Source organism: Anomalospiza imberbis, chromosome 11 (genome assembly GCF_031753505.1).
Source record: "Anomalospiza imberbis isolate Cuckoo-Finch-1a 21T00152 chromosome 11, ASM3175350v1, whole genome shotgun sequence".
NCBI lineage: Eukaryota > Metazoa > Chordata > Aves > Passeriformes > Viduidae > Anomalospiza > Anomalospiza imberbis.
The window spans coordinates 7,762,040-7,783,909 of NC_089691.1; the positions used below are offsets into that span (position 1 = coordinate 7,762,040).

General features: G+C 38.2%; 1 protein-coding gene and 1 long non-coding RNA gene across 2 annotated transcripts; one reads left to right on the forward strand and one right to left on the reverse strand.

Moving 5' to 3' along the window:
• Positions 1-1,338: 1,338 nt before the first annotated feature.
• On the reverse strand, positions 1,339-21,505 carry LOC137480567 (inter-alpha-trypsin inhibitor heavy chain H3-like). The gene is made up of 22 exons (XM_068201690.1): positions 21,374-21,505; positions 17,385-17,408; positions 16,099-16,265; positions 14,996-15,100; positions 14,413-14,575; positions 13,609-13,719; positions 13,017-13,142; positions 12,466-12,582; positions 11,517-11,685; positions 11,072-11,197; positions 10,643-10,824; positions 9,469-9,654; positions 9,025-9,164; positions 8,476-8,630; positions 6,698-6,703; positions 5,935-5,961; positions 4,996-5,046; positions 4,508-4,621; positions 3,736-3,940; positions 2,466-2,638; positions 1,876-1,987; positions 1,339-1,776 (listed from the first exon to the last, which is right to left on the reverse strand). The coding sequence occupies exons 1-22, from the start codon at positions 21,461-21,463 to the stop codon at positions 1,647-1,649; spliced, it is 2,679 nt and encodes an 892-aa protein (XP_068057791.1). The 5' UTR covers positions 21,464-21,505; the 3' UTR covers positions 1,339-1,646.
• On the forward strand, positions 1,695-4,413 carry LOC137480568 (uncharacterized). The gene is made up of 3 exons (XR_011002974.1): positions 1,695-1,810; positions 2,019-2,127; positions 4,222-4,413. It is a non-coding gene; the product is annotated as an uncharacterized lncRNA (long non-coding RNA).
• Positions 21,506-21,870: the final 365 nt, after the last annotated feature.

The window sequence follows — 21,870 nt, forward strand, 5'->3', positions numbered from 1 at the left end:
GTTTCTGATTTCCTATATTCCCTTCCCTTGTTCAGAAGCTGAAGGCAGATGCAGTAATGAATATTTGGCATTTTGTAATTTCTAATTCCAATACAAAATAGTGTCAGTGTATATGTAACAGATCTATGCATATCTCACCGGATATGGCCTCACACTTCTCTTTTAACCAGCACTGTAGCCATCAGCAGGAGGAGTAAATGTTTTATCCAACTGTGAGCATCTGTCTGCTGCTTCTCTCTGCCCTCTGTTACCTTTAGCTACATTTGCTGTTACCTCCTGCCTTGCAGGAATCTCCAAGTGCTTATTGAACAGGAGCCATGCAAAAGCAGACCCGAAAGCAACCCCTGGCTCCCAAATCAGTCACAGACAAGACTCCTGCCAGCTCCAGAGATTTGCCTCATCCCAATAAATCAAACAAGAAAGTTCTAGCGGGCCCAGGATTGCCTTGTGCCCAAACTCTGCCAGCCAGGTAGGTCAAGGTCTGCTTCCACTGCTCTGCTTTATTGTGTTAATGGAGCAAGTGAGGACAGGACCAGCCCCCATGGACAATGCCACAGCTCCTGTCTCAGGATCCAAAATGGATAATTTCTTTTTTTTTCTCTTTCATTTTTCTGTTGCATTTTTTCACATCTACCCTTGTTCTTTCAATGTAACCTATCACATCTTCTGTCATCTGTTTCTCCCACTACACTCCTCATTTTTCTGTGTTCTGCATTCTAGTTTTCCACACAATGACTTTCTTTGTCCTGCTGCTGTTGGGGAATTTTCTGCTTTGTCATGTGAGACCACAACTGCCATTTTGCAGCTGATTTGATTAAAAGAAATCTTGAAGTAAATAAGAAACATGGGAGGGAGAGAACGTGTTTTTGGTTGTGTGGGTTTTTTGCTTTAGAAGTAAGAGCTTGCAGTTTCTTGCAGTAAAAAATGAATACATAAATAAATGGGGCACTTGCCCTTGAATGTGTTCATAAATTATTTTATGGGAACAGAAGGAAGGGTCTTCCTCAAGAAAGATACAGTCCAAAAGAGCTATCATTACTCAAATGTGAGTGTTGCTTGCAACCTTGGTGTTTCATTAGTTTACAAAGATTCAGACATTCAAAAGTTAGGTACAAATTAAAATGCTAAAATACAGAAGTCCTGGATGCCAACAGTCACCTCCTGTGCTGGCAGCAGCCCTCAGCACTGCACGTGGTTCCGAGTAGCACAGGATTATCCCAAAATCTGGGCTGGGCTGTCAGATATCCTCTTGTGCTCAATTTCAAAATGCATCTAGCACCCAGGGCTTTGTGACACTGGCATGAGAACATTAAACCGTCAGAGTAACAGAACCAGGCACTGAGTACTGATACTTTTATTTAATCACTCCTGACACTCAGTTTTTGATCAAAAATTGGGTAGAGAGTTATGTTTTACAAAGTAACATTTTAAGTCAGAATTTTAAACCTAGTAAGAAGGACACTTCAGAAGATGAAGGATCCTGCAGTTCAGATTGGATCAAATACACAGTAAAACTCTCTATGAGAATTCATCATACACTGTCCTTGCTAAAAATGTATGCTTATATGCTTTGAATAGATCTTATATATTGAAAATACTGTTCTTTCAGACAAATACTGTCTGCCTGTGCATTTGGAGGAAGTTGCTTAGAAGAGACTGGAAACAATATAATCTGTGTGAACACCATCTATCAGCCCAGCTCCATTGTCGTGGACAAACCAGCAAGGAATATCAACCCCGTGTGCAGGATCTCTTCTGTAATCCTTCTGCCAGCCCCTGAAAGGGAAAACACAGCCATGGGAGGACTGAGGTAGGAACTGCACCTGGACAAGGAATCTTGCCTAAGTTTTTGCTAAGGACTTCATTATTTTGTACCTTGTTACTGTCAGTTCATTGTTTTTAACAATCATTGTGGCATCTGGTTTCTTGGGATCAGACCCAGGATGAATTTCAAGTATGGTGAAGTCAATGGGCCGGAAAAACTGTCCTAAAAAGAGAAGCTAAAATTACAATTTCAGGCATTAAAACAGAAGCAAAGCAAACAGAAACCCCAGAATTTCTACATTCCTGTGCTGGTTTCTATGTCCCTTCAGAGTTTGGATTGGATAAGCAAGCACCAAGTTTCAGGTAAGGCTGAACATATGCCTGAGGTATTATTGGTATTATTTTCTGTTTATAACCCAGAATTGCATCCACATCATCTGGATGTAAGTTCCAGCTTCTGACTGCACAGAACAATTACAGCCTTTTCTAGATATCTTTCAGGATACCCTCACTTGGTGTGTTGTCTCTATTCTGTTGAATTTATTACACATTTTCCAAGTCTTCAGCTTTTTAAAAATCAAATAATCCATGTGTTGATCTCTGAAATTTCTGGGTGTGATTATTCTCAGCACAAGTACAATATTCCATCTATAAATTATGTAGTCTCATAAGGAAAGACCAGCAGGGAAACAAAGTCATACCTAATAATCCATGGGTCTGTTCAGACAGTTTATGACTTTTCAATGTATACAGTCCCAAGAAATCTTGGTGGAGAGGATGTTTCTTCCACACTTGGTGCAAAACAACAACAAATGAGGCACCACTGCCCATTGAGAGCACCAGATTTTTTTTCCTGTTAATTATCAAAGTTAAACTGAAAAAGAAAAACATGACTTAGAACATCGTGTTTACCAGAGTTAACAGCAACAGAAAGAAATGTGAGAAGAAAACACAAATGTAGCTTTATAAACTGCTCAGTGTTTTTTAAGAGAGAGGGTTTGCTGCCTCGTTTGCTCCATGGAGTCTCTCTGTGTATTCAGAGACATTCTCAGAATCATATTAAATGACACTGGAAAAGGCTACCTGGCCTTTAAACTTTTCAGCAAGATATTTTTAGCAAAATCTCTCCTTCAACAGTGTAATTAGTTACAGATAGGTTGGTGATGCATAGATACAGAACACGGATGCTCAGTGATACAAATTCTATTATTAAACCATCAGTTCTTTGGCTGAATGCTACAAGACACTTTTTCCTTTAGTTTTTCAGAGAAGTCAACTCCCAAACTGCCTATTTTAGTGCTAGGATAGAGAAAATTTGCTTCTGATTGTGTCAGTGATATCATCCATGTGTTTATCACAATAAAAAAATCATGTGTATGAATGAGAGTTTGCTGTTTCTGCTGCACTTCCAGGCCTTGAGAAGGCAGGAATTTTATTCTACACAGTGAAATATAAAGAAGGAGGAAGAGAAAATGTTGCCTGTTCCTTCTATAAACCTTCTATATATAAATTCTATACATGATTCTGTAATAGATCCCATGAGAAATATACCTGTTGACAAGAAAAAAATATACCAATTCTGTAACTGCCACAAGTTCAATTATTAAAATGGAGATTTGCTTTTGGAACACTATTATGCCTTTGAAAGATTACACACTATGTCCGAAGTTACTCCTTAAGTATTTGCAAGACACTGCTGTACAAAGCACAATACCAAATCTAGTTTTACCTTAGTCACAGCAATAGAAGATCAGGGAAAAGTCTTCATTTACTTATTTCAAGCAGAGGAATTTGTGAATAATTCAGCAATTACACAACAAAGTAAAGATCAGAACCTAGCAAGGCTTGAATCAATTGCCTTTGTAGATTCACACACAAATCTTAGAAGTATGTTATTGATCAACATTTGAAAATATTTTAAGAAGAGTAGAAAGTAATACAAGAGCCTGATACCCTTTCTGTAAGTCTTACCCTGCTTGTTGCAAGGTGACTGAATCCAGCCAGGTGAAACCTGTTTTTTCATCACCATTCTGAATTGTGATCATCTCAGGAGTTACTGTCAGCTTTACATCCAGGTGCTTATTTGCAATACCAAGTTTTCCAAAATATGAGTTCTGGATCTTTGCATCACTATTTGCTCTCTTATCACCAATAAGTTCTCCATTGACTGTGATGCCTAATACAGAAATGAAACAATATTGTTTTATAGACTGATCAACTGATGTCAAGGAGTGGCTTGAAAATTTAACAACAAATTAAGAAATTAAATGTTAGTTGAAAAATAGATCAGAATTACTTGTGAATGTTTGTACCAAAGCAAAATAAAGTTCTGGGGGTTGTTCTGTGAATTAACACAGAGCCAACAACCATTTTGTTGAGAAAAGTTCAGTTTTTCCCAAAGCACAAAGAGTTTGTGATGGGTACAGAGTCTGAGTGACATCAGTCTCTCTTTAGCAGACATTCCACAAACTGGCAACCTAAGGATTATTTTATTGCTTCTACTACAACTCACTGAGACAAATTACTACTCTCAACCCTCACAGTTGTCTTTAAAGCAAGTTTAAAAGTTTATTTTGCTACAAGAAGTGAAAACAGTCATGGTAATGGTAAGCAATCATAGCTACAGGACCTCCTGCTAACTTTGCTGGGGGAAGAAGCTTATGCATTATAAAGAGAGAAATAGCCTTTAAACACATTTTGTTAGAAGTATCCCGTATTAAAAAAAAAAAAGTCTAAAACTCACCTGTAACTGGGTCATTTATTAAATTTAAGATAATGCCAGGGTTTTCATTGATATTGAAACAAATGGCATCTTTTTTTTGTGGCACTGATATAATGAAGTGTGGATCTCCATCAACTGTAAAGGCAAATCACTGGTGTCTGTATAGTGATACACAGGGTCAAAGCTCCACATGAGCATTTAATATTGCTTAATATTTAAATTTAATAACTAAATATAAATTATTTAATAGGAAACAGGCAATTATCAACACAAAAATTACTGATGGGAAGGTAGACTGAGAAAATGACCACATATAATTTCAATTACTTGATCTTTAGAAGATGTTGAAAGATGTTTAAAAAGTAAATTAAAGCATTTGCCCCTTAAAAATGAAAAAAAATGGCTGCTTTTATGGAAGGGAAATATTAAAAATATTCATAAGAATTGTGTAATTTAGCCTTAAATACCCTCTTCTGTCCTCCTAGACAGACACTACTCCAACTACTCACCACTAGTATACCATGTGGGTGCTGATGCATATGTGTGATAAAGTGGTGAAGCTGCAGAAGGAAAGAAAGTTGTTAGAAAAACTCACACCAAAATGGGAAATTGCATGGGCCATGTAAGATGTCAGGGAGTTAATATGCTAGGTAAATCAGTAATTGCATCCTAGTTTTTAAAGCATGTAGTCTATGGAATCACAGTTTGTGTGCTGCTTTCAAATAAAAAAAAGCTTCAGGATAGACACAGATTTTACTTGTAGTCTGAATTGCTCTAATGGTTTCCATATAGCCCAAGCAAGATATCTGTAAGATACAAATATTTCAAACTTGAGGATTAAACTATCAGCAAGGAAATGCAACATCATCCATTGAAAACTTCTGACTTTTTTACATTTGGGGTGGTTTTGTTTTTTGTTTTACTTTTTTTTTTCCAGAATGAATTTAACTCTTTCAGTGAAGACTTGAAAAAACTAGACAGAGACGGAGACTGGCACTAATATCCAGAGCAAAAGCATAACTTTAACTCTCCCATTTCCAGGATTGCCCAGCCAGCAATTTGGTGGATCAGTTGCTGTCTCTTGAATAAAACAGATGCTTTTTGCACAAGTGATTGAACACGTTAATTTAACCAGAGATGCTGACATCACAATCCTTTGCTTTATATAATTCCAAAGGAAATGCAGAGTGAAGTCCATCCTCTGTTCTTAGGAAACAGCTTTCAATAAAAAATGGTGGTTTGATGAACAGGTATTTTCTCCTTATAAACTATTTAGCTGAAATTTTGTCACCTCATATTGTTCAACCTTTAAGTGTCTTTTCAGCAGTGAGCAGAATTTGGTAGTACTTGTTAAAGTCCAGTTGTACTGCCAGAAGAGGCATCTCTGCCTCTGGAAATTTCAGTTGACAGATCCTGCTCTGCTCAGAACAGTAAATTAAATTACTTACCCACCAAAGGACCTGTGAACATCCCTGCTTGAATAAAACAAAATTTTATTTTAGAACCTACAAAGAATGAAAACCAATCTCACCCACTTCATTCCTTCCTCCTTCCTAAACCAACCCAAAAATCTTGTAATAATGTATCAATTTCTAAATATTATAAAGTAAAAATTTAGTCAAAACAGTTTAGTTAACAGTGCTACAAAGCAGCAGTATTGATGGGGCTGAAAGCACACCCTGCTTTCCAGCACAAAGGTAACTTCTGCAAGAGCATGGGGTTTGCTCTCTCTGGGACTGGGACAACCTGCAGGTCTCTGATCCCTCTGTGCCACCTTCTTCTAAACTGCACTTGTGGGAAGGAACAATTGCCTGCCTGGTTCCACATTTTTCTACTCTTCTGCTCTTTGTACATCTGAAATTCTGTCAGGGTGTCTCTGTGCTTTAGAAGTGGCAATCATGGCATGAATGAAGATGTCTTTGTGCGAGATTGCCACCTGGAAGGCCCCAGTGGCAGCCCTGGAGAGCAGCTGACTTGTACTGGGCCTGAATTCTGTGGTGGTGGGATGCTGCAATCATCAGAGACGGGAACTGAACTGAATCCACTATTCTCAAACTTATCCATCTGAAAAGTTGTATATCTATTCATAATATGATCTTGATTAATTCCTCATGAGCTTTATGAAAATATTGCATCCTAGATCAAATAAATAATGTAGAAAAGCCATGTCTATTAAAAATATTAAGTAAATTTAATAAGAAATGTACATACCTTCAGCTGTTACCATGGGCAGGTAAAGGAAGAAAAAGAGAAATTTACGGTTTCAGTTATACAATTAAACAAGAAGGATTCCGACCCTAATAAAACATTGTAAAAAAATTAAAACTGTTTGAAAACTCAACCAGCTATTTTCAGTATTTTGTAATGCCATTTCTTCCCAGTGATACAAATCAGTATTTGTAGGTCAAACAGAAACATACTGAAAGTAAAAAGCTGTTATGTGGGGCAGCAGAACTGCAATTTATTATGCATGGGACAAGAGCTCTATTTTGAATGGTTTAATTGCTGTGCCATACCTATATTGCAAAATGTTCCTTACTGGTTTCACTATTTTGGAGTTTTCCAGGCATTTGGATGATTTTATTAATACTGACTGGATGATTCAGTACATTGATTTGGGAATTGAGACTTCAGGGTGAGTAAAATTGTTTTCTTTTCTTACATGGGGCAGTGCTTTGAGTATTTTCTCCTATTACTGCTCTATACTACCTATATACAGAGAGGACTTCCTTGGAAAGAGGTTCAGAAAAGAGCTTTTGTACTACAAATACCTGGAAAGGGAAAGCAAAGAACTGAAGATGACTGAGTGGATGCCACTTCTGTCAGATGTTTGGGGATTTCCATCTTACGGAGACCAGCGTAAACTTTAAAGTCATTATGCTGTGTAGTGACTTGAGTGTTAAATTAATCACGAAGGGGTTTTATGTCAGTACTCCATTATGAGAGTCATGAAAAATAATGCAAAAATTTATCAGCAGAATGCCTGAAGAATGATTCAGAGTTGAAGGGCACTTAGCAATTCACTGGTTTCAGGACTTAGTGCAGCTGAAAAAACCTCACCAATCTCCAGTATCACTGTTATGCTAAAATGCCTTAAGTTCCTATGCCAAAATCAGGAGATTAGAAAGTTTTTAATCTAGAAAGTCGCAGAGAGCCCATACAGAGCCTCCAAGGAACTTTCAGGGGCTCTAAACAAACATTGGAGAAAAAATGAAGGATGCTGATAGAAAAGACTGGAAAGCCCTGTGGGAAGAGGGTGGCTCAAACAATACATGGAGATGAAGTTAGGATGGCTGGGGGGCACACTGAGCAGAGAGCACTGCCTTGCTTGGCCAAAGAGCAAGGAGGAACAGAGTATGTGTTACACGGGGGTTAAACAGAGAGGCTGAACTGTAGGAAAAAGAATGTTTCACTGAGCAAGGAGTTCATAATTAGCTAAAGTATCAGAGGAGTTGAAAACAAATTGTGTGCTTTCAGTATAATTGCTTCTCTTTCTGCAATATGTATATGACTATTATGTTTTACATAGGTAATCTCAGTCTTTTTACAACCTGATATATCCTGCCTGAGGAAGAGCTCATGCAAATTTTCCCTTTTCATGTGGAAACAGGTTACTACATCTATCCCTAGGCTGATGTATGTAGAAAAATAGTGATGGTAAGTCATCTGAATATAGCTGGATTATTAGATTACAAACGCTTCTTGGTTTTCAGGGTCTTTTTCTGTAAAAGTGTTTCTATTTAGTTTAAAATGCTTTCATTTTAAATTTATAGTACTTTGCCCATATGATTTGGTAATGAAGGATATTTTGATGGAAATGAGCTTTACAATGAGAAGTAATTTTTCATAAACCACACACATGCCAGGCTTGTAAAATAAATTTTGCAGATACATATTTAAAACTGTGCCCACATGAAGCCTTTCTTTAGGGTAACATCAAAGGAACTCTTAGCTTCTCAAATACAGCACAATTGTGAAGATGTCTATACCTTCGGTGGGTTTATCAGCAATCCCCTCTTCATTATCATTTTCTTCTGGTTTTGTTACCACCATGGATGTCAGTGGTGTTACAAACTTGTACAGCAGTGAGAGAGCCAGGGCTTGAGCTGTAAGGTTCTCCTTTTCTTCTCCTGTGGCTGTAATGCTGAATACAGGAAGAGACTCTCAGCATCAGTGATTGCTGAATCACTCACCACACTTCAGATTACATATTTTTAAGTAAAGTCATTTCTCTGCAGGTAATTTATCAATAAGATATAACTTACAGTCTAAGAGCACTTCTTACTCTACTGTCTGTCCAAGAGAAAGGCAAAACTGTGCTTTATACTTGCAATAATTTAAAACTGTTTCATCTGCAACCTGAAACGTGAATACTGAGGCTAGGGAAGAGAATAGGTTGATGGATTTCCCTCACTGATTTTTATGCTTTCCCACTGGCACCTCAGTGGGATGTGAATGTCAGCTTCACATCCTAGAAACTGCAGAAGTCAGAGAGTGTAAGGGGTTCAGAGCTAAGGTATTATTCCAGGTATAATTACCGTTTTTCCAAGAGCTGTTCAATGGTAAGATAAGCCCAGAGCCTTTCAATGTACTCTCCAAATATGTATTGCTGTTCTTGGAAAGCCTGAGCTGTTTGCTCAGCACCTTGCTCTGTAGTGTATGACAGGGCGTTGTGAGCCTGTTGGGAGTAAGAATGTTCTCTGTATCACAAGTAGCCAGGGACTGACAGAACTTCCCAAAAATTGAGACCTTCCTACATGAAAATCTTATGAAATTGAAAACATGTCTGTTTCTACACCAGAAAATTGCCAGTGTTGTAAGAGGAATTTTGTCCCATTGTTTCTGGGAATTTTAGAGACGTACCCTACAGAACATAACCCAGTATTCCACTTTCACATGGAATTTTGTTCATCACAATGGAGGCAAAAGAAGCATTCAGAGATTTTGTGTAGCTTACATAAGTCAAAGAAATTCATACTTACACCTTCACCTCTTACATCTACAGACAAATGGTTTTGGTTGCTGTCTACAAAGCGCCCAGCCACCACAATCTCAGACCCATCATAGAAATGCTTAAAGCTGTTAGTAGTTAGGTCTGATATTTCATTTTCTGGGTAGTTTAACTCCACATCTATGAGCATGGGATTTGACACCTCATCATAAAACCCCTGTAGGATTAAAAGAAAAAAAGAAAACATGTAACTCATTGTTTCTTTAATTCATGGGTAGATCTGTAACCAGAAACATCCTGCTATTTCAGCAATGAAAGCTAAAAGTGTATTTTATAAGAAATATTTTGATACTTAGTTAAATCTCAGAGTGCAAGGCCTAGAAATCGACAAATAATGGAAATGAGAAAGGAAATACAAACTCTTCAGTCTTGCTAAGAGAAAGGAAGAATATTTGAGAACAATTTGCTGTGGATGATGAGTTCCATCAATATAAATCAAGAGGGATACCAAGCCTCCCGTTATTTGATAGAGATATTTTTCTACACCTCTCCTCTGCAGAGACTGACATGACAACATAATCAAAGGAGACTGGGTATTTGATTTTATCAGAGATTGCAATGAAATCTAATATCTAATTCTTTGGTGAATTCTTTGAATGGCTGCTACTGGAATGTGAGAAATGAAAAAAAACAACCCTGTATGACCTGTACCAGTTTCCATGCCTTATACAACTCTAAAATGCCTCAGGAGTGTGGTAAGATACACCTGCTTGCAGTGAGTTTCTTCAGAAAGGATATCTAGAGCTTTATGATTTGTTACTCTTCTTGTCCCTTGACATGACATTAACCATAGGATCTGTGAGGTGCAGAGATATAATGACTGCAGCAATTCCAGCAGAGTGTCCTTCAGAACTGTGACTTGTGTCACCCCATGCCAAGTTCTAAACTCCCTGCCATAGCCCACAGTATGTCCCTAATACTGTTCCTGCACTTCCTGCTTATATAAGGGAAGGGGAAAATTAAATGCAACTAAAGGTCCCTTCCAACTCAAACTATTCTGTGACTTCAATACTCTGATCACAGCAGACTCTAGAGCATCTCAGTATCAGATTACACACTGGGATTTTGCTTATTTGAAAATAAGAACATGAACAGTTATCTGACCTAATGTATCTGTGATCACATGTACATGGTAATTACTTCACCTGCAGCTGCAAAGCTGCATCAGAGTCAGGGTAAATCCGACGGGCCAATCCTTTATTCTCCAGTGCCATCCTCTCCAAGAAGCCGTAGTCGACACCACTGCCAAAGCCAAGATTGTATAAGGTGTATCTGCCATCAATGGCCTTCTTCACTGCTTTCTCAATCTCATGAGTATTTGATACACCTGCATCAAATCAGGAAATGTTTGAGTTGTTTTCAAAATAGATAAAATGATCCCAAAATCAAATGTGACTTGGCATGTTCAGATTTCTTAGAAGACATTACCAAAAGCTTGATTTAGTACTATGATGCTGGTGTAGCAGCGTTCAAATCATGAAAATATCCACAAGTCAAAGAGGAAGGCCGTTTTTAACTAGCATTTTTTGTTAGTTAATGAACTATCTTTATTATTCCATCCAACACAAACTTACCTACATTTGGCTGGCCATCTGTTAACATGATAATTATAGAAGCACTTCTCTTGGGCACAAGGTTTTCTTCATGAGCAGCATTCAGAATATCAATTCCTCTCATCAAACCACCATGTAAATTTGTCACTATGAGGTAGACATAGAAATTCGGGTTCAGCAAAGGCTATCAGAATAAAGGTCCGTTTTTCACTGGGGTCTGAAGAGATTTCATTACAGTAAGGAAATGAAAGATTTGGATTTACAAGCAGGGGGATGTCTAGATAGAAAAGTACCTGGACTTTGGAAACATAAAGAGAAATAGATGTCATTTTCTGAGTAAAACTGAACTTCAGGAGTGCCTCATCAGCGATCTGAAACCCCAACACACTGTAGCATTGTGTTCACAGACTCAATCAATAAATTAACTTATACAGTGACCTACAGGTAAGGCCAGTCAAGTACTTACAGCCTTGAGCAGAAATGTGCTGAACAAACTTCCTCGCTTCATCCAAATTCTCAGGAGTGGCCTTGATTAATGTTTCTTTCCAGGTAGATATTTCACTATCAAATAATATGAAATTGAAGAAGTCATCTTCTTTAATGTCATCTAGGATTTTTAGCAGTGCTTCTTTTGTCTGTAAGGCAAAGAGATTTAAATACATGATTCAAAATTCAACAGAATATGTGCTTACAGATTTTATATCATTAATCTCTCAGCATTGGGCTATTTTTTCCTCCTGCACAGTATATATTGCAAAAAATCTGAGCTTGTTCTGTTCTTGCCAGTCCCCTGTGTCAATTTCAGAATAACTCTAGGAAAGTCAGCTGCAATAACATCTGGTAAATCTTTGTAGCTGAGATGAAAATCAGGTTTCCCGTCATGGTTGGTTGCTTACACTGAGATAAGCTGGCATGGCAAATGGGTAGCTAGGTTAGTGGAGAAGCTCATAAACAAGCATGCCTGGATATTTTGATGCAGCACCAAAGCCTGAAAATTCTAAACATTAGCTCAGTCATAACTCTGAAAAGAGCTGCTGATTCCCAGATACAGAATGAACAGAGAAAATTCACATAATCTGTATGCATGGCTTATTTTGGAACTGTCAAGCACACATGACAGCACTCTCTGGAAATGTTGATATTTAGAGTTTTGAACTAATGATATTTATAAGTAGATATAGGCTAAATGTATAGATTTTTGTTCTACAGCAACACTGCAAACTAGTACATCTGGGCATTAGATGCCATCTACTAGTACATCTGGGCATTAGAGAGGTCACACCATTGAGCCACTTTGTAACAGCTTGAGCAGCACATGTGCACTGTAAGGCATCGTGTCCCTTCCAGCACCATCTCCCTCCCAGCACTTTGTTCCAGCTCTTTCTCTGAAACTCTATAGTAATGTAATAACTCACTTGTTCAATTTCTCTTCCAGACATTGAGCCACTAGTATCCAATACAAAAATAATATTCTTGGACAACTTTGGAAGATTTGTTGGTGCAAAGAAGTGTACAAAATAGCCATTGACAATCTGAAAAAGAAAATGTTAAATGAACAACCACACCACCACCAAAAAGTTTGGTACATTATAAAGGTAAAACAGATAAAGGAGATATTACTCTCCTTTGATGTCTAGCCTCTGAGTGGCCTAAAAGGTTTTGATGGCCCTGATCAGTCTCACCTCTGTCCATGGGCCCAGGAGTGTCATTTAAGTGCAAGACTGGGCCTTTAGTCCCTGGCTGAGCTGCAGTGTCAGAACAGCTACAGTGTCAGTGTCCAGCTGTGTCACAGCTACACCTGCTCCTATCCATGGACTCCACTGTTCTGGATCCCACCCTGCAGACTGACTCCTGCTCCCATTCAGCTGCCTGTCCCTTAGGAAACAGCTGGCCCTCGCTGCTCCCTGACCTTTACTGCACAAGTTAAACTGTTCAACAGTTCAGAATGTCAAGTTGTTAGACTTACCTGCAAATTATCTGGAGTTGTTCTCTTCACATCATATCTTACAGTAAAATCCCCGTCCAAGACAGACTCTGAGCAATTTGCACACGTTCGCTGCTGATCGAGGGTTGGCTTGAAAGAGATATGGCCCTGGAAAAAAAAACCTGCCTTAGATCTGAACCTTAATAGCTGAAAGTCTTCTACAGAACACATCTGCATTGTTTAAAAGCCAGTATATTTATTTTCACAGACATAAGAATAACCTATTTTATTGGGTTAGCTACTAGATTGTACATATCCATATGTACTTAGAAATGTATTGGTGGTAACTGAAACATGAAGGCTGCTTTCCACAGCTTTCTCCATATGCTTACTTCCCCATCTGCCTTGGGTCAGCTCTTCACTCTCAACAACACCTTTGATAAAGCTGTTCTATGTTTTAGGAATTATACCATCCCCATACAAGGGAAAGCTACTTGTTAGTAATTCAGTTTTTCTGTAAGAGATAATCTTGCTAGTATCCAGGTTTCCTCTTGCTGCCATTGCTAGCACTGAAATTATTATTTCAGAATTATAACCATAATAAGTAAATCATGGAATGCAGTAATCAATGTACCTTTTTTCCTGAAAAAGTTTTTTTAATGGTATTTTGTAGCTCATTGGTGATGAATGTTCCTTCTGCTTCCAGCTCAGTGATACCCTGGGGCTCAAAGATATCTACTTCAATCTGAAATATTAATTGAAAATTTATTGATTGACTGTCATTGATTAAACCACAATACATCAACTCAGCCATTTACAGCAGGATCAGCAACTACAGATGTGAAAGAGGGATTTTCATAAAAATAAAGAAATTTACTTTTGTAATTCATAATGGCAGTCCAAATCTACACTTGTGTGAACACATCTTCAGCCAAAGAGGCCTTTTCAGAAGATAACACAGAAGTTAAAAACAAAGCTAGAAATAAGTAAACTTTAATAGAAATATGACCTGTTGGAAAGCTAGATAGTGGTATCCCATCGAGGCAGATAGGCACAAAAAGCTGCAGTATTGCAGAATGTGACCTCTGCATCACTGTGATTTAAAGCTGGTGTTGTTTCACAGTGGTGTGAGAAAGCTGGAGTTTATCTACAAGGGTATATTCAATAACACCAAGGCATTATAATAGCTTTTCCAGGTTTTCATACAAGATTTATTTTGGAATGCTCAGTAGATGAGCAAATTTGTCAGGTTTACAAGTAAAAGCCTGCATTAAAGCATACTGATGAGTGTTTCCCATGGAACTCATGAGAAATGTTATCATGGCCTTTAGCTCACCTGTGAACCAATGGGAATGACCATGGTACTCCACTTTCAACAGATATGCAGAATTCCATCATCTCTTAAATTACAGTCAAATTTGATCAGTTTGCCATTTACCTCAAAATCTTTGACAAGCTGCTTTGGTTTTACTTTGATGAACATTTCATATTTTCCAAACTGTCGCTTCAGCAGTTCCTCGTATGTGAGTTCAAAAGTGACTGTACTGGCTGCTTTAATGTTGACTGAGACAGTGAATTTTTCTGTTTTTCTCCCTGAAGCTCTGTATTTAAATGGGTAGGAAAAAGATCTTTATCCTCTTTCACAGTATTTATTGTTGGCATATGATTTTCAAAAAGAAGTAAAACAAAGATGGGAATTTCTATATGCTGCTAAAAATCATCAATCAATACTCAAAATCATACTCAACCTGAAGAATTCATTCAAGTTTCTCACTGAGCTTAATCCCAGGAATAGGTCCCACAAAGCCAGTGAAAGTTGCAGGAACAGCCTTTCCATAGTTGCAGACATTACCTGTGCAGTCAGAGGCTGTATTTCCTTTCTACAATTTATGCTACAATAACTATAACTTAATGATTGTTCTTTTGTGCCTTAATGTCAGCAAAGTTCCAGAACACAGCATTTCCAATCTCACAGTTTGCTATGGAGTGATGGTGGGGAAGCAGCAAGACATGAGCCTTACTTGACAAGACCAGCAGTCTGTCCTCTTGAAACAGCCTTCTCATATTGCTTTTTTGCAGCTTCTTTTTCCTTTATAGTTCCAGGATAGGTGACACCATCAATTGTCCTGCAGATGAAAAAGTCCTAGTTCAGTTGAAGGTTACTACAGGAATTCTCCCTTTATTGATTTGTTTGCTTTCACTTTCAGAGACCTGCTATTGCCAAAATTTGGGCCCTTCCGCTGAAGCCAGGCTCCTCAGAGAATTCAGCTGGAATGAAGAGCTCTGTGCTCAGTATCATAAAAGAATCTAAACCAATTTTTCCTTTGAATTAGATCAAAACTGGGCTACAGCAACACAACTTAGACCTGCCATATTCCTACACTTCAGCAGCTTCAACATCTCATCTAATGGCAAACCAACTCTGGATGTGACTCACCTGTCCAGATGTCATCATCTACAGAGGAGTATTTCATCCTTGAACTCCTTAGAGGACTAAGGAGCGATTTCTCATCACCTCATTCTACCAAAAATGTCTAAAATGCACTATGAGTGGTTGTGTCCTAAAGCTACTGCTGCTCTTCACTGGAGATTAAGCAGCCACGGTGTGATTAGCAGAGATGGATGTGCTAAACTGAATCAAACCTCATCACGATGGAGAACTGCACATGATTGCAACTAAAGGTACAAATGTAATGGAATAATTCTGCTTTCTGCCTTTCATTCAAATATGATTTTTAAATGAAGAGATAAATTAAGATATAATGCCATCAGGGAAATTAAGTAATGGAACTTCCCTGGTTTGATAATACCAGAGTAAGTAAGAGGCATTTCTGAAAAGGTGGATGAATCTGCAGGAAAGGTCCCCCATTCCCTAAGGTTCCCTTCTATTCATGATGATGAATAGAAATAATTGAAAATTAGTCATCTTTTCTACAGATGTACCAATGTTTGCCTTTCTCCACATATCTTGCATGTTAAGTTAATAGTACCAGAAAATTACCAAGGAGGTATTTAGAAATCTATTCAAATGGCAAAGTAAAAATGAACATTTGGGTTCCATTTCTCCCATCTGAATTAGCAGAGATTTTTAATCTTCTTTAACAATATTGTAAAGATTACACACATGCTGAAGTTGGTAATGAAGGCTGTCTTAGGGAGTTCAACATCAAAGAAGACTTCTTTGGGCACATCCCCACGATTGACAGCTCGACTGGTGATGACATTGTGTGCAAAGCGGGAAGTTACTTTACTATCAATTTTCATGCTATAGATTTCCATCCCATTGACAACCTGTAGATAGAGAAATGAAAAAAGACAAAAAGAGCACTAGCTGTTACACTCATGTGTGTGTTAATCAGTTGTGATTATACTTTTTAAAAGAAACCACAGCAGGACATTGATCACTCCAAAGCAAAAAGACCTAATATAAGAACTGGAGCACTGCTGTGTTTCCTTGGATATCTATTTCACTGACATGCGGTGCTATTCCACAAGTTGTAACTACAGACTTTAACAAAATCCTAACACCACAGCAAAAACACTGCCATTATAGGAATAGGTTTTTTCTCTGCTGAGAGAGTGACTTTTTATGGTTACTCAAAGAGCACAGCTCTTTACTGCTGCCTCACTGTATTAATGACAGTAGTTATCAGAGGAGTGGATGACGCCTAGAGCAGGGATGTAAGTAATCCTCTTGTTTTAAAATAGCCCAAATGCCTCCAAATTCCATTTTATGTTATTCTCAGCTTCCTCCCAGATGGAGCTCAGTCTTTTTTAAACAAGGAAATGGGCAAGGCAATACTTATTTTCTTTGAATGTTCAGGTATAATGTTTCTGGACACTAAGTGAAAGCGTGAGTAACAACAGATGTTCCCATTAGGAACGCCACAACTTGCAGCAAAAGCAGCACTGGAAAGAACTTTGGAGATTTTATGATGGATCTGATCTCTGCTGACTGATTAAGAAGGTCCCCAAACAATCAAAGCATTTAAGCATTGCTGAAGGGGAATCCAGGTGCCAAGCAGAATCAGCCCCAGAGATGAGGCCTCTTGCTTTCCTTTAGCAATAACTGCAACACAAAAATAAAAACAAAACCAACATAGAATGAAAGTCTATTAGAAATACAGAGGTGACTTCAAAACAACTTAGGTATTTATTTAAGTACAATGAGATTAAAAATAATTTGTTCATTCTCTTTCCTTGTCCAGGAGCTTCCATCAGAGCTTGCAAAGAAACTGTCTAGTTAGTCCTACTGCCTAAAACAGGCAGCTCTGGGCTGTTTTCCTTGTCACACACTCAGAAATGTCCATTTGCTCAGGCTGGACTCACAGAAACATTTTGTGAACACAGTAAGAATATTCTTGTCACTATAAAATCTCGGTAGCTGAGACAAAACCAAACCTTACTCACCAAGTCATTATCAGCATTTCGCTTCTGTAAAGAGAAAAAAAGGGAAAAATCATGACTTAGGTAGGAAAGCTGCATTTAGAAATAAATCTCTTACCATCTGTGTGGTTGTTACAAGTCAAAAGAAGTCCAGGAGAAGAAAAACTTGAGAAAGGTCTTCATTAATAAACTGAAGTAAATTTGAGGGAAGAGTAAGTAAGGGATGTGAGGCAGGTTGGAGTTATTTTGCTTATGGCATTCCCAGCTTTGGCAAATCTTTTGGTTTTCATTTGATGTTAGTGTACCTTAAATACTGTGTTTTTGAAAGGTAAGTTAAACTTCAAATGTTGCTCACTTTATATTTTGCTCATGTGGCACAAAAAGTGTCTTCTTTCAGCTGAAAAGAAACATTGGCCCTTGAAATATGAGGGAAAATGAAAGGAAAAGAGGGTCAAATGCTCAGTGTCATTTATAATTAAATATCATTGAGACTAAAGAACACACTAAAATCTGTTTAATAGGTCTTCCTTGAGTAAGGGTTGGCTGTATGGTGACCTCAAGTAAAACCAAACTATCTTGTCCTCATAGCAACATCTTTTTCTTGAGAATTCCTAGATCTGGGTCCTGCAGTACATATTTTCTTTTCAAACTTATTCTTTGGAAGAAATAAAAGGGTTGTATCAAAGCATAAAAAATCCAGGTTACACAGATGTTTCCTGTCACACAAATTCAAACTATCAGGCAGATGCAGCCTTACATTTTCTTCAGACTCCTAAATTTTTCCCATTTCAGCCCACCAGCCTTTCATCCTAACATGACCAGGTAGGAAGGTAATTCAGCAGGATTAGATAGGAGATGCTGTCACTACAAAAAGCTGCATAGAGGGGGGCGGGAGGGGGGAAATAAGCAGTTAAAACATGGAGGGATTTTTTCCAATATTTGCTCCCAGAGTAGGGGCAAATATCAGAAGCTGTACAACAGTAACTCATACTCTGTTCTGAAAAAGAGGACAGGCATTAAACAAACTTCCTGAGTGCAGTTAAAATAACTGCTTGTGTAACTCAATTCCCATCAGCTCAGCTGCAAACACCTTATCTCTTCTGGCTCCAAGAGCCTCGGGGGTCACATTTTGTGGAATCGTGTTTACCTGCCCCACCAAAGGCAGGGATAAGGACACAACAAATCAGACACACATCTCAAGTACACTTCAAGCTTTCAGTACCTTTCCCAGTTGTAAACTGAAACACAGAGGGTTAGTTTTTGTTTATTTTGGGGTTCTTTTCAAGACACTATATTAAATCTGTGGTAAAGCAAGGTTTGAGGGAGAAGGCTTCTCTTCTGCTGTAAGATTCTGGAAAAAAATGTCAGTGTGCATTCCTTTAGGTTCATCTTTCAAACTGTTACTGCCATCCAGATGATTTCTGTGTGTCCATCTCTCCTTTTCACAAGCATGTATGGATTCATTTAATGTCAGTATAGAGTGTGCACCAACCCACGTCTGACCTTTCCAATACTGGAAATATTTTTTCTGTATCCATACTGTCATTACATCTTGTCATTTCCCCTTACAATACACAACCTTAGGTATGCACCCTGGGAAACAAAAAGCTGGAACTCTGTGAAATGTCAGTTTGTTTGGTACAAACTTTTCCTTACAGTGGAATTACCACACAATTTATTCAAAATACAAAAAAAGAATAATATATTTGTGTAAATTATAAAATACATTTGTATATAGCTACAAATGCTACAATTCTGACTACTGCTTCCAAACTGAAAGATACTGTACCTGCATTTGAGTTTTATAGAATTGCTGTTGTGCACATTCTTCATCAGAATCATGGCTTCAATGGTAGTTTTAAAGGAGTTCTATTTTGATTCTGTAAATATTTTGAGGGGTACTCTGCAATTTCCATTGAAAATACAGAAAAATCTCTCTGTGAAAGGCACTACTCACATTGCACTTGGGCTGATCTCCAATGGAGATACTCAATCCAGCTGGACATCACCCAGTTACCTGCTCTAGCTGACCCTGGTTTGCAAGGTTTGGGAGGCGATTACGTGACTCTAAGTCTGTAATTTTGTTCTGGGTTTTTTCATTTTTAATGATTCACTTGAGCGTAACTTGAGCCATCGCTAACATCAAGGTCATTCTGAGCTTTGTGGGCAAAAAGCAATAGTGTGCCAATCAAAACGATTATGCAATTCTAGACTAAAATGAGAATTAACATCCTCTACCTGGGTAATTGTTACTTGATAAAATGTTTCTGTATTATTTTCACATATTTGCCAGTTGCACCAATTATTAGAATTTTATTATTTTTCAGTTGTGCGACAGCAACAAACTTCTTTTGCTTAATACTGTTTTGCTCTGGCAGCAAGAAAGACTAGAGGTGCAAAAAATCTACAGAAATTGGAAAGTAAAAGAGAAATTTGAACTCCCAAGAAAACAGAGAGGGAAAAGAGGACTTCATTACAGTAGTTGCTGAAAGAAGCCCTGATTATACAGCTTGGGAAAATAAACCACAGCACGACTAAAAGACTCTGCAAAGATTGTACAGTTATCTTGAAGTGACCTCTGGGAATCCACAACACTGAACGAGGTATTTGCATACATCCCTAAATGCTACATAGGAAAACAAGGCATGAAATTATCTCTGAATCTACAGCAACACTGAAGATTTCATCACCCCAAGCAATGCCATCTGGGCGCCACAGAGAAGAGCCCACAATGCAGCTCATAGGAACAGGGTGTGCCAGCATACACAGGGAACTCCGATGTGGATTTTTGTTCCATTTTCAGCAAAATTGGGTCTGTCAACTGTGTCTACCTGGCTGTGGCTCTAAAAGCAGCTTTGACAGCTTAAAGGTCACCAGACAGCCAGAATTCCAGCCACGCTTCAGCACTGGGTCCTGCTTGCTCAAAGGGGCCAAGACATTGATAGGCACCAAGACCTTCACCCTACAGAGCAAGCTCTTCCATTTCAATCAAATCACATCTGCATGAAGTACAGAACAAAACTGGGAGAATCAACTGGCTTTTCCATAGTGCTCTGTATGGATGGACGGAGCATTGCACAGAGCTTTGGCAGTTTTCTATTTAGAAAGGCTTTAGACACAGAGAGAACCCCAGACACTACAGTAATCAGAAGGAAAAAGCTACATTATATCTGGGCTACATCATGGTTAAATAATAAGAATCCCTGGCATTTCCAATTTGCAGCATTAAATCTCACATTGACTCTTAAAAGTTAGACTATCCTGATTTTCACAGAAAAAGTCTTGGCAAAGATCATAACCTAATCAACAGCAATCAACCATAAATTGTTTTGTCCTGTTCTACCCAGTAACTCAGAATGCTCCCTAAAGAGATTTGCCCTCCATGACCTTTCAGAGTACACAGCCACTGAGAAAGAGGGAAATAATTTATGGGGGCGAGGAGTAGTGGCCAGCTAGATAACCAAAGAAAATTAGGCAAAACATCAGGCAGCAGCTGCCTTACTCAGAGATCCATTCAAAACCAGAATGGCTCCTTTGAGAGATGCATCTCATGTTGTGCTAACATGTAAATCTTTTGAGAAAAATCCTACCATGTCATTTGGACAGTGGGCATTTATCTCGATGCCATGTTACAGCTCTATTTTCTGCTTCTTAGAGCCATCTTTTCACTTGTATTCCTTAACAGGTGCCAAAGTCAGTTCTCTGGCAGCACTGATTGCTTTACACATTGAAATATTTTACTAAAACATCTCACCATTATGTGGTGATGACAGGGAAAACAGAGGAAAGGGATGTTTTAAAAAGAGACAGAAGAACTTCACAGCTAATTGAAAACTGAGGCTGATTAGAGATCAACCAGTCTGAGTTCCAACTTTTATCCTGTGTCCGTGGGTACCAGAGAACACAGAGCTCCAGCTGCCAGCATTGTATGAACTGATAAATGCTGATAAACTGCAAGAAATTAATCTCTGAGGAGTGGGACACCCACAACCCAGACACGGTTGATTACTTACCTTGATGTTTCTGACATGTGTTAGCAAAAAGTCTGAGGATGCAAAGGCAGGAATTAATACTAAAATACAAAGCAATAGTTTATTTTCCATTTTGGAAAAAAAGTGAAGTTCCAATTGGAATGAGATGCATAAATATATAAAGCTTTGTTTACCCAGTGTTAATAAATAACCCAATGACAGAAGTAGGATTAAGTATTAGGCATTTGGGGAAAATCAGGTGCTGAATTTTAAATTAGTATAATCAACAGAATACTGTTAGAAAATCTGTTAAAGAATTTACAGAATATTTCAGCAATATCTCTTCTATGTAATAGCTCCAAACAGAAATTCACAGCCATTTCTGTACTGGCAACTGAGATTAATCTCCACCCCCTGTCCACTTTTTTCCCAAATGAAAACTGTCATCTTTCTGATACTTCCTTAAAGGCTTTCCCTGGCTCAGATTTACTGCAGCCATAACAGAGCTTGCAGTCTGTGAAAGCCATTTAAGCTCCACT

Coding starts and splice junctions, on each gene's coding strand:
- LOC137480567 (XM_068201690.1), bottom strand. CDS start 21,463: ATGGAAAATAAACTATTGCTTTGTATTTTAGTATTAATTCCTGCCTTT. Junction 13,143..13,608: donor AAACTTTTTCAGGAAAAAAG/GTACATTGATTA, acceptor TTTTTTTTCCAG/GGCCATATCTCTTTCAAGCC. Junction 12,583..13,016: donor CAACTCCAGATAATTTGCAG/GTAAGTCTAACA, acceptor TTTCTTTTTCAG/ATTGTCAATGGCTATTTTGT.